Source organism: Chionomys nivalis, chromosome 1, assembly GCF_950005125.1.
Source record: "Chionomys nivalis chromosome 1, mChiNiv1.1, whole genome shotgun sequence".
NCBI classification, from domain to species: domain Eukaryota; kingdom Metazoa; phylum Chordata; class Mammalia; order Rodentia; family Cricetidae; genus Chionomys; species Chionomys nivalis.
In genome coordinates, this window is record NC_080086.1 from 146,611,426 (window position 1) to 146,624,412 (window position 12,987).

The window sequence follows — 12,987 nt, forward strand, 5'->3', positions numbered from 1 at the left end:
AAAGGAACTTCTAGAGGTATCACCATCCCTGACATCAAACTCTATTATAGAGCTACAGTAATGAAAACAGTTTGGCACTGGCATAAAAAGATAGGTTGACCAATGGAATTGAATTGAAGGCGTGAATATTAATCTACATACCTGATTTTTTGACAAAGGAGTTAAAATAGAGAAAAAGAAACCATCTTCAACAAATGGTGCTGGCATAACTGGATGTCAGCATGTAATATAATGTAAATAGAGCCATATCTATCCCCATGCACAAAACTCAAGTCCAAATGGATCGAAGATCTCAATATAAATCTAGTCATATTGAACCTGATAGAAGAGAAAGTGGGAAGTAGTCTTCAATGAATGGACCACTTCCTAAATATTTTATCAGTAGCACAGACACTGAGAGCAACAATAAATAAATGGGACCTCTTGAAACTGAGACACTTCCGAAAAGCAAAGGGTATAGTCAATAAGACAAAAAGGCAGCCTACTCTACTGATTTGGAAAAGATCTTCACCAACCCCCACATCAGACTGAAGACTGATCTCCAAAATGTAAAAAGAACTCAAGAAACTAGATATCAAAATGGCAAACAATCCAAATACAAAATGGGGTATAGATCTAAACAGAAAATTCTCAACAGAAGAATCTCAGGTGGCTAAAAGACATTTAAGGAAATGTTCAACATCCTTAGCCATCAGGGAAATGCAAATCAAAACGACTCTGAGATACCATCTTACACGATTCAGAATGGCTACGCTCAAAAACTCCAAAGATAGCTTATGCTGGGAAGGATGCAGAAAAAAGGGAACACTCCTCCATTGCTGGTGGGAATGCAAACTTGTACAACCACTCTGGAAATCAGTATGGCAGTTTCTCAGAAAACTGAGAAATCAACCTACCTCAAGACCCCGCAATACCACTCTTGGGCATATACGCAAAGGATGCTCAAGGACAAGTGTTCAACTATGTTCAAAGGAGCATTATTAATAACAGCCAGAACCTGAAAATAACCTAGATGCCCCTCAACAGTAGAATGGATAAAGAAAATGTGGTACGTTTACACAATGGAGTATTATTCAGCAGTAAAACAATGACATCTTGAAATTTAAATGGATGGAACTAGAAAAAAACCATCCTGAGTGAAGTAAATCCAGACCCAGAAAGACAAGCACAGTATGTACTCACCCGTCAGAGGATATTAGACTTGAATGAAGCAAAGGACAACCGGTCTATAATCCACAATTCTAAAGAAGCTAGGTTAACTGTGGAGAACCCTAAGAGATACATATATGGATTTCCCTGGGAAGGGGAAATAGACAAGATCACCTGAAAACTGGGAGTTTGGAGGCTGGGGGAGAAGGAAGGGTGAAGGGAAAGAAGTGAGGAAAAGGGTAGGGGGAAGAGAACTTGAGAGAACAGGATGGTCAAGATGAGGGAAGGACAGGGAGAGCAAGGAAAGAGGTATCTTGATTAAGGGAGCCACTATGGGGCTAGCAAGAAACCTGGCACTAGAAAATTTCCCGGAATCTACAAGGATGACCCCAGCTAAGACCCTAAACAATTGTGGGGATGGTGCCTGAACTGGCCTTGCCCTGTAGTCAGATGAATGACTATCTTAAATGTCACCATAGAACCTTCAACCAGCAACTGATGGAAACATACAGAGATCCACAGCCGAGCATTGGGCTGAGCCCCCAACATCCAGTTGAAGAGAGAGAGAGGAGTGATAATGAGCAAAGGGGTCAAGACCATGATGGGGATACCTACTGAAATAGCTTACAGCTTATCTGAGCTAATGGGAGCTGGCCAACTCCCTCTTGGCAGTGGGGGAACTAGCATAGGACCAAACTAGGCCCTCTGAATGTGGGTGACAGTACATGGCTAAGGTGGACTGTGGGCCACCGGCAATGAGACTTGTACTGGCTTTTTGGAGCTCATTCTCTTTGGAAGGATACCTTGCTAGCCTAGATACAGTGGCAAGAGCCTTGGTTCTAACTCAAAGCAATGTGCTAGACTTTGGTGACTTCCCATGAAAAGCCTTACCTTCTCTGAGGATGAGAAAGGATAGTTTTTTTGTTTTTGTTTTTTAAAGACTATGTTTATTTAGAAACTTTGATAACCTGCCAGAAAAGGCACATGTTGGGGAGTCATTCATCATCAAATACTTATTGGGCATCCTGTTACTACAGAAACAAGTTCTAGGTAGTAGGTCAAAGAACAACAAAAGATAAAAGACACACACAAACACAAACACAAGGAGAGAGGTGACTTACCAAATAATAAGAACTGAGGTGCTATACCACAACCACTAGGTAAGTGGAAAAGCTACAGTAAGTTGAATGGCCAGTTTTCCTTGAATAAAAGTACACTTTAAGCACGTAAAACTACAAAAGAGTGGGTACTCTAGGAAGCCACTCAAGTTATGAGCCAAAGGTATGAATAATGAGCTGGAGGAGCTTGAAGAAAAGACTTGTATACAAAGTTGGGAATACAGAGTTGACCTGAACAAAGTGACTGGGTAAGCACAAAATCCGTATTAGAAACTTCTGAATGCTTTTCTTACAAGTGTAAATAGAACCAAAGCTACAGAGAAATCCTGTCTCAAAAAACAAAACTAAACAAAAAAACCAACCAATCAACCAACCAACCAAACAAACAAACAAACAAAAAAAGGTGTGAATAGAACAATGAATGGAATTTTAACTTCAGTCTCAGACTTCATTTGAGTACTAAACAGATGCTAATATTTTAAGGATGTACTTTATCGTTTGCAGTTTAACAAAAAAACACAGTCATCTTGGTCCTGGGGTCATCTATCTAAATACTTCTATCTTATATAGATGCGAAAAGGAGTCAGTGAATTGTGAGTCATAGTTTCAGGGAGAAATGCATTGTTTTCTTTTCTTTCCCTACACAGTGAAATTATTTTCACAGAAGAATGCTCAAGACCTATGCTGGCATGCCATAGGAGTGGGGTGGTTTGTAATCTCACTGATTGTAAAACAAAACTGACTTTCCTAGGCTAATGCATGCATGTATATACATGTCCAAAAGACAGTCCACTTTCCTGGACTATCTTGAAGGCTCTCTCCACAGAAAGACAGTAAGAGGAAACACAGTAGCTAATCCTCTGTTATCTCTTAGCTCTGTACCTGTACAGTCAGCTAACCAAGGATGGAAAAATTCAGAAACAAACAAACCTGTACTGACCATGAATAGATTTTTGTCCCTTGTCATTGTTCCTTAAGCAATAATAGCTTAACAGCTCTTTATTAACCACTTAACATTATGTATAGGTATCACAAATAACTCAAATGATTTAAGCACCCACAAAAAGTTTTGCATGGAATATATGCAAAATTCTATGGAACTTGAAGTATTTCTGAATTTTAGTATTTTGGGGAATGAAGTGGGGCTTGAGTATGGTTATCCTGGAACTAGTAGAGAGATGATTGCAGAAGCTATGGTATGAGAGCTTGGGGCAAAGTTCCAAGGGAATAATTAGAAAATCTAATACTCTTGGCCAGGAAAATTTGTAATATGGAAACCTCCAAAGGGCTCTAAAAAGACATTGAAGACAAAGAACTCCAGCAAGGAAGCTCTTATGCAACACTACTTTCTCTTTCCTTTTAGCACTCACTTCTTACAACATAGCTCACAGGAAACTGAAGTAGCAGACGAGAACATAAACCAAGTAATAAAAGAAGCCATACCCATCCTTCCCAACATAGCTACTGTGCTATAGAATAAGAAGAGCTGTAAGGAAGGCAGGAATTGTGAACTGGAATCATGACTTCAGTTTTGATGGGGACTAGACATTTTTGTTTTTAATGCCTAATAGTGAGATTTGTTTAACAAGATGCCACAGTTATGAAAATGAAAGTAACCAGAAAGTTATCGACTCTTCTAGAGGCCCGAAGGTGAAGAAAAGGAACACAGACCCTCAGAGGTTAGATAAAAGCCTAGTTCTTTCCTTTCTGAGCTCAATCATTCAACAAGGCAGTTTTTACTAGCTGACAGAAATAACATGGGTCAGAACACTAGGAAATGAAGTGTATCTCCATACTTAAAGCGAGAGCAGACAGATGTTCCTCCTCCAAATTTAGGCAAAGCTTTTATATTGTTCTATTACTGACAGAAGCTTAAATTGCTCAATGAAAGTTTGTGGAAAACAGCTTCACTATTTGAAAATATCTCTGAACAGGTTGCTTAACTGTAAACTACAAATTTGCAGAGGAAAAATCTACCAAATGCCATAGTAATTAAATCAATGATCAACATTAGCATCAACAATAGGGCAAAAAGACAAGATATAAATCTCCTCATGTATGTCTGAAGTTAGGAGAAAACAACTGGGCAAATTCACACTGAGGAACATTCACGGTATTAGCAATTATATTAAATGGATAAAACTCTAAAAGGAAGACTGGCAAAATAAATTGGAAAAATTGATCAAACTATATGCTGTTTACAAAAGACATTTTATACTTAAAGACACAAATAAGTTGGAATTAAAGACATACATGCAAGCAGTACCCAGAGATACCTACACACTCACATCAAACACTGAGACAAAAATTTATTGCTAGAGACAAAGAAAAATATTTTACAAAGACAAAAGGGTCAATTCATCCAGCAGCAAGATGTCTGTAAACATGAAGCAAAACAGAACTGAAGAAACAGACAAGTCAACAAAAGAGCAGGAGACCTCAAGGCTTCCAGTGATGGAGAAAACAAACAGAATGTCATAAGGAAATGAAAACTTGAACAACGTTACAGACCAGCTAGACAGAATATCTACGTATCATTCTAGTCAACAATAGGAAAATGCATTTCCCCAAGTGTACAAGAATAAGGAACATTCTCCAAGACAAATCTGAGACCATAAAACAATTTCCAATGAGTTTAAGGGGAGTAAAATCACACATGCTCTCTGGACACAGTGAATGGAATTATCATCACTAACAGTAAAATCTGGAAAAAATAAAATAATGTATGAAATTAAATGATATTCTTCAAATAGGTAAAATGAGAAATCACAAGTAAGATTAGCAAATACTTTGAGATGAAAATGGTGCTGCTTTAAAGGCATAGTCCTCTTGGGTGCTTGCTGCGGTGAGCACATTCTTTGTCTTTGCTCTGAAAAAGTATATATGGTTCAGCTATCATAGCTGTGGAGGCCTTTGTCAGCTCTATGGTTAGCTTCAAGGAGTAAAAAAACCACAGATGGCTTATTGAAGCCTACTGATAGCTTACATGGACAGACTTATTAACAATGAACAGGAATGTCAGAGAGAAGGCACCCAAAACTAGGCGACTGCTACTTCTCCTTTTGACCAAAAAGGTAAGTTTCTATCTCGTATCAGTGGCTGTTTTCATGTATGATCAGGAAGAAAGAAGGCTGCATAATTGATTTGTATTGTATAACTTCAGACAATGTTTTAAGTCTCTACGATCACTGTGAAGAGAAAAACTGTTTCATTACATTTATCTATTTCTAAAACTATAAATGAATGAGATGAACGCAATAAAAACTTAAAAGTACACCAGAATTACAAGATGAAATAAAGCAGTGTCTACTGAGAAATTTCTAACATACATCTGCCTGTTAAAGGGAAGTCTCTAGTGAGTAAACTGACTTCCTACTTCAGATAACTGGGAAAAGAGAACCTAACCCAGATATATGGGATATAAAATGGGCTATTGTCCTTAGCTATTAAATAAAATCATTACTATTTAAAAGATATTCACTAAGAGAATTACAGGTATTTTAGTTGCAGAAAATTTATAAAATATCGAATAAAAAAAGAGGAAATAAGACTAAAGTGAAATTAATAAAATGCATGAAAGAAAAATACAGAAAATTAAGAACATTTAAAAAAATTTCTAAAAAGAACAAAATTGACAAATATTTAAGGAAGAATTTACTAAATTCAGGATGATAGAGGGGAATGTTACTAGAACTCTGCAGAAATCATGTGACAACAGAAACATATTAAACCACTCACGATGATGGGATGTGTGAAGAGGACAGCATGTAGATTTTGTGTGAGTGGAGGTGCTGAGAAGGAAGTAAACTGAGAACTCTGGATAGCAATAGGTAAATACAGTAGACGGAAATAAAGACGTGAGGCAGAAGGCTGGAGATAGATAAAGGAATGGTTCCTACCTTTGAATAACCGCACAAATGAAAATATATAAACACAATTCTGGTTTCTGAGAACATTATTATTATTGAACCAGTTTTGTTAATATTACATATATATTAATTTAGAAAAGATGAATAATTCAAAGGAAAAGAAATCTATTAAACCAAAATGAAAAACTAATTGAAGAAAGTGCTAGCCAATGGGAAGACCTGCTTCTGGACAGGCAGAAGCAGTACTGTACAATACTACAAACATAACCCACAAATTCAATGCATCCCCATAAAAATTCCAGTAATATGCCTTACAGAACTAGAAAGCAAAATCCTCAAATAGAGAGACAGAAAAGACTCTGGATAACCAAAACAACTCCAAACAGAATGAACATAGCTGGAGGAATCCAATTACTTGACTTCCAACTATACTATTGAGCCACTGTTACAAAGATAGCATGGTACTGACATAAAAACAGACTAACGGAATATACCAGTGTACTGGAAATAACCCACAAAGTTATGGACACCTAATTTTTCATAAAGGTAGCAAAACATACAGTGGAAAAAAGATAGTAAAGGATGCTTGTAAAACTGAGTATCGACCTGCAGAAGAATGAAATTAGATCACTATTTCTTATCCTAAAAAAGACATTTAAAGTGGATCAAAGACCTTAACTTAAAGCTTGAAATGGTGGAACTGCTGGGAGAAAACACAGTGAATGCACTTTGAGATCCAGGAACAATCCAGAATATTCAGGAGAGAAAAACATTACAGCATAGTAAATAGATCCAAGAATTTAAAAATGATTTTAATTTTTTGCATAACAAAGGAAACTATCAGAAATGGGATAAAATCTTTGCCAGATACACTTCAGATTATACATATGAAGAACTGTGAAAATGAACCACCAACAACCCCACTAACAATAAATGTACTAATGAGATACAAGACAATCTCCAAAGAAGAAATACAAACGACCAACAAATATTTTAACAAGTGTTCAATATTCTCAATCATCAGAATAATGCAAATTAGAACTATTCTGAGATCTATTTCACCCCAGTCTGAATGGTTACCATCAAGAGTAATAGTAGCCAATGCTTGTAAGGATCCGGAGGGAAAATCCTTTCTCACTGTTGGTGGGAGTGCAAACTGGTGCAATCATTATGAAATCAGCGTGGAGGGCTGCAAAAAACTTACAATGGGATAAGGAGATGGTTCAGCCAATAAGGTGCTTGTCAGACAAGTTTGGTTCCTTAGCACCCACATAAAAGCTGGGCACCAGGAGAGAGAATGACTCAGTGGTTAAGGGCACTGGCTGCTCTTAAAAGGACCTGGGTTCAATTCCCATCATGGCTCATAACCATTCAGGTGTAATTCCAGTTCCAGGGATCCAATATCCTTTTCTCTTCTGGTCTCTGTGGGCACCAGGTAAGCATGTGATGCACAGACATGCATGAGGAAAAAGAGCCATACACATCTGAAAAAAAATACTGGAGCTTGTCTGAGAGATGAGGTGGCAGGGGTGCAGTGGGATGCAGAACCAGAAGGATCCTTGGAGTTCACTGCTCTTCAGTCTATTCAAAACTGTGAGATCCAGGTACAGTGATAGACTGTGTCTCAAAAGTGAGGGAAGGAGGGCAAAGGAAGAAGATACGCAACATCAACTTTTGTGCAACATCTGCATGTGCATACAACTACATGAAGCATAATATATCCACACACACACCACCACTGTAAACACAACTAGCATAAGGCACAGGTATACCATTTCTAGGCATGTGTCCAAAGGACTCTGTTATCAATGCTTATTGCTCTATTAAAAAATTACAAGGAAATGGAATCAACCTATATACCCATCAACTAGTAAATGGATAATGAAAATGTTTGTCTATACACTCACATATCACTAGAATTTTATTTGGTTATAAAGAAAAGTGACATATGCAAGAAAATTTATAGAACTGGAAAAGATATTAAAATGAGGTAGCTCAGGCTAAGAAAGATAAACACGTCATGTTCCTCATTTGCAACCCTAGTTGTGTGGTTGTATGTGTGCATGTGTGTATTTTTTGTGGTAATGTGTGAGGGCAGAAGTCATGGAACTAGAAAAGGGACACGAGGGGAGAAAAATGATGTAAGGAAGAACACGGGAAGGGTAACAACACACATACTGTAAGAGAATGGAAACAGAATCCTAGGGGCAGAGGGTATGAGTGGAGACAGCTCAAGGGGAAGGCAACCCAAACTAAACATATGTGAAAACACTGAAAGGGAAGATGTTACTGAGTAAAAAATAAAATATTTTTAAAACTAAAATGAAAACTAGGGACTATAGAGATGGCTCAGAAGTTAAGAGCACTTGAGGCTCTTCCACAAGTTCTGAGCTCAACTCCTAGCACCCTGCCAGGCAACTCACAACTGTCTGTAACTCCAACTTGGGAAGAGCTGGATGTTCTGTGCCTCTTGTCTCTATGGCACCTACACTCACATGTGTATACCCAATGTAGACACACAGTCACACCTAATAAACAATAATACAAAAATAAATCTCAAAAAAGCGAAAATGAAACTAATACAAACAAACCCTAAGCCCTAGCACACTAAGATCAGCTTTAGGTGATGGGATTTTGTGGGAGTGAAGCAGCCACAGTGCTCTTTGGTTAGAATATGAACTATCCCCCATTGGCGGAAATGGGCCATAGAAGAAAGCTGACGACTGGGGGCATGCCTTGGAAGGTTATACCTGGTTCTGGGTAACTCCTTATTCTCTGCATCCTGTTTAATACGATTTGAGCCATCTCCTCTTCCACATACTCCTGCTACCATGGTGTTCCACCCTACCATGAGCCTAACAGCAAAGGAGTCAAGGAAAATTCCAGAAAACTGAGCTAGAATAAATCCTTTTCTTCCATTAAGTTGGTCCTACCAGGCCATTTGCTCATGCTTCTTGTCAAATGTGCAGCAAGCATTATAATATCAGTGATTATCTGAATTCTCCACCTACGCCATTTTTGACATCACTAAATTTTCTATGTATACATGCAAAAAATAGGGGGAAATGAAGATTACAAAATTTGTCTGATCCTAAATGGTTCTATTTCTCATCAGCATTAATACATACAGTCTCAGTAAGTTTAACAAACACTGTCTCCTGTAGAGGACTTGCTTTCAAAGGATCGGGTCTATTATGAACCTGCAGGGCCTAGGGCTGCAGTTTGTACCAGACTACCTAAATTCACAAAGCTACTGCCATACTGAATATCTGAGTACCTAGTAGGCATTTTCCTTTTAAATATACTATACTGGGTGAAAAATACAAATAGATGGATAATAGTTACACAAGAAAATCCAAATACATGTAATTTGCCACAATTTTTAAATGCATGCATTTGCCTTTAGCTTCTGGAATGAAAAGTGTACAGATGTGCCTCCTGCTGAACAGCAGCCAGCACACTACCTAAGACAGCGATAGGGCCACGTGGATTCTCAGTACTGTCTACTCTCCATGCTCACTGACACAGCCACATTTTACTTGCGATTAATACTAGTTAATAAAAATCCTTTTTTCCATATACCCAACTCGTTTTCTGGCCAACAAATGGAAACACAAGACTTACATGGCACCGTTGTTCCAAATCTAGCAGGATTCAACACTATGAATCTATTTTTCAAGCTTCTTCTGCCCACACCTTGAGCTCCTATCAACACTAATGTTTTTCGCTGGAAGGGTGGCATTTTTGCTACTTCCTCATAGATCTGAATTTCATGGCGATCAAACTCTAAATGTGAAAGTAATGGGACAACATTATAATCAGTTATACTTTATATACACAGAAAGATATCTCGGTATTCTGTATGCTAATGGTCTTCTTGTTTTGATAGTTAACTATCACTTGATTTGTGCATGTCTGACATAGGCTTGTTTTTACAAATTTAGTAGGGTACACAAAAAATTATTTTATATCTTGATTTAAATGTTTATATCCACTCATTTGCCCTTTGACATTCATTTAATACGCTAGAAAATTCTTGAGTTTTATGTGTATTTATCAATACTCTACACATTAAAGGCTTCTTATGGGCAATTTGTCAGTAGAAATGATTACCTTAACATCAATCAAATTATCGTTTATGCAACTTACATTAAAAAGTGTGTGTGAAGTAGAGAGAACAGAGGACACCTGCTTGGCTGCTTAACTTGTACAGGCTGAGTAGGCCAGCTCCAGTGATAGCACCCTCATATCTAAACACCAAGATCCTAGAATTTATACATAACATAAAATGCTGGAGGAAAGAGCATTTTCAGTAGACTATTGCCCCAACCTATAAACTAAGTCAATGAAAGCGTTACAAACTTTGCTAATAAATTTAGTGATATATAGTTATGAATAATAAAACCACAGTGATTCTGAACTATCATGTCACCATCAACACTTCAGTAATAACACTTCATCTTTACTTTATTATCTTAAACAATTCCTTCTTTGTACAGTTTCTTCATAGTAAATTAAACCAATATTGGAAAGTAAAAACACCATTTCTCCCTCCTGTATGATTTTGTTTATACTGTGTTTTTTATTACTAGTATAAGGGTAGCTTTGAAGTCAAGAAAAATAACTATGATAGCTTCCATTTTTAGCCAATTTCAGAAGACACTTTGAGCACAGTTCCTTGCAGTCTGCTACCTTTCCTTTTCTCATCCTTTCCCTCACTCTTTTTACTCCCCTAGACAGTTCCCCTTCTCCTTTAATGTCAACTGTACATATATGACTTTATGTATCATAAAAAAATCTAGGGTCCATAAGTAGAAGAAAAACATATTGTTTGTGTTTCTAAGACCAACTTAATTTGTTAAACAAGATTATCTTTAGCTGTTATCTATTTTCATGCAAAAGAAACTTCATTCTGTAGTGTATACGTACCACATTTAATTTCTCCTATTGACGGTCACTTAGCCTAGTTCTGTAACTTAATTCTTGAGAACCGTGGTGCAATTAACAACGATGTACAATATTTCTGTGGTGTTATTCTGAGTCCCTCAGGTAAATATCTAGGAGTGGGGAGATAGTGTAATGTGGACAATTCTATTCTATTCTATTCTATACTGATTTCCACAATGGCTGAACTAGTTGAATTCCTACTGTTAGTGCAGAACCACTCCTTTTTGTCCATATCCCTGCCAGAATATAATTTTCTCAATGAATACCATTCTGTATTCTGTATGGATGATAATCTCAATGTAGCTTTAATTTGCATTTGTCTCTTGACGCGTGTGGAAGTTTTTTTGTTTAAATCTGTAATGTACCCAATTGGTCTGATGGTGTTTTTTTGTTTTTTTAAATTTTCCTTTCAAGTTCTGGGGATTGAATCTAGCACTCTGTACATGCTAAGGAATGACTACACCCCAGGCCTTTGATTTGAGGATTTTTTTTAAAAACCTTTTCATTTTGAGGCATAAATGACAAATAGGAATTGTATATTCTTAAAGTATACATCTTGATGATTTGATGTTTAACTGTAAAACAATCTTGTCATGATTGCCATTACGTTTCCTTTAAAAAAAAATTCCTTTTTTTAAGATGAAAGATTTAGGAAAAGGCAGAAGGATTTAGAGTTTGAGGGCAGCCTGAAATATCTAATGAAAGTATAGGATAACTGTTTTAGGCTGGCCTATACTAACTAGTGAATTCTAGGCCAGCCTAAACATATAGAAATACCTTCTCTCAAAAAATTCAAAACCTAAAAGATTTGAGAAAGACTATTATAATACTCTCACTAGATTAGATGAGTTATTTGGTCCCTTGCAAATCTGCACTTGACAATGTTATGGTAGCATATAGTTCTCCTTAATCCTAACTCTAATACCTTCATAAAGTCACTCTGTCCATTAGAAATGTCACACACATTATACTGAAATGCCCTATGTAAGTATTGAAAATAACACCCCCCCCTGCATTAATACAAGCATAAATCCTAGTAACTTCATCCTGCTGTAAATTATATTCAAGTTAGGACTTAAGTAACAATTTCTTTGTATTACATTTCATCATGTGTTCACATGCCAGACCCAGTAAATGGCACTAATATAAACTGCATTCATTTCAAATTACATATTCAGAGATTAAAACACATTAACTAATAATAAAGCTATTTATTTTGATCTTTCAAAGGGATTTTAAACACACCTGCATTCCTAGTTGTGAGGTACATCATCTTCTTCTTTTTTTTGTTGCTTATAGTTCCACAAAAGGGTCCTGAAGGATGACAAGACCAGTATAATTTAGAAGATATGTCAAGAGATTAGCTTAAATTGCCCAGTTATGTTTTATGAGGAGGTAGGAGAATCACCTCCTAAGGGAAGGGTGAATTTGTCACTGAATTTTGATACTCTACCAGTAGGTGGCAGAAAAAGATCAAAACTTACTATAGGGAGGAAAAAGCAGATGCACAGGAAAGATTAATTCTCCATGAAGTTTAAATAAATTCATTTGTGTATTCAGAAAAAAAGAAGCAAAGAAAGGTGTGCCCAGCCCCTGCCTGTTTCTTGTGTTCAGCTCTTCACCTGAATTGTCCCAGTCTCTGCGAACAAATGCCTTTCTCTTCTCTTCCAGGAACTGGCTTGGGATCAGACCGGCACTTCCGCCCTCTTTCACATGGCTAGCCTAGAATCAAATTAATATCTCAGTGACCAAAATTTTAGACAATAGTTTAGTAACTAGGACAACTGCTGACTACTTAAATTTAGTTTGATATGAAAAATAACCTTTCAATTCATAGAACTATGTTAAAGCATTTCAACACTGCCATACTAGGAACCACATGTATGGTAACTGGTAGTGATGTT

The 12,987-nt window shown here is 37.0% G+C and overlaps 1 protein-coding gene across 4 annotated transcripts in view; it reads right to left on the bottom strand.

Annotated features, from left to right (window-relative positions):
- Positions 1–12,987, bottom strand: part of Pals2 (protein associated with LIN7 2, MAGUK p55 family member) — a 106,226-nt gene that overhangs the window by 14,113 nt on the left and 79,126 nt on the right. For all 4 annotated transcript variants that reach the window (XM_057763083.1, XM_057763065.1, XM_057763058.1 and 1 more), the window contains 3 exons: positions 12,706–12,805; positions 12,329–12,397; positions 9,761–9,922 (listed from right to left, as the gene is read on the bottom strand). In XM_057763083.1, coding sequence (XP_057619066.1) covers positions 9,761–9,922; positions 12,329–12,397; positions 12,706–12,805 — 331 coding nt within the window. The remainder of the gene's footprint in view (positions 1–9,760; positions 9,923–12,328; positions 12,398–12,705; positions 12,806–12,987) is intronic.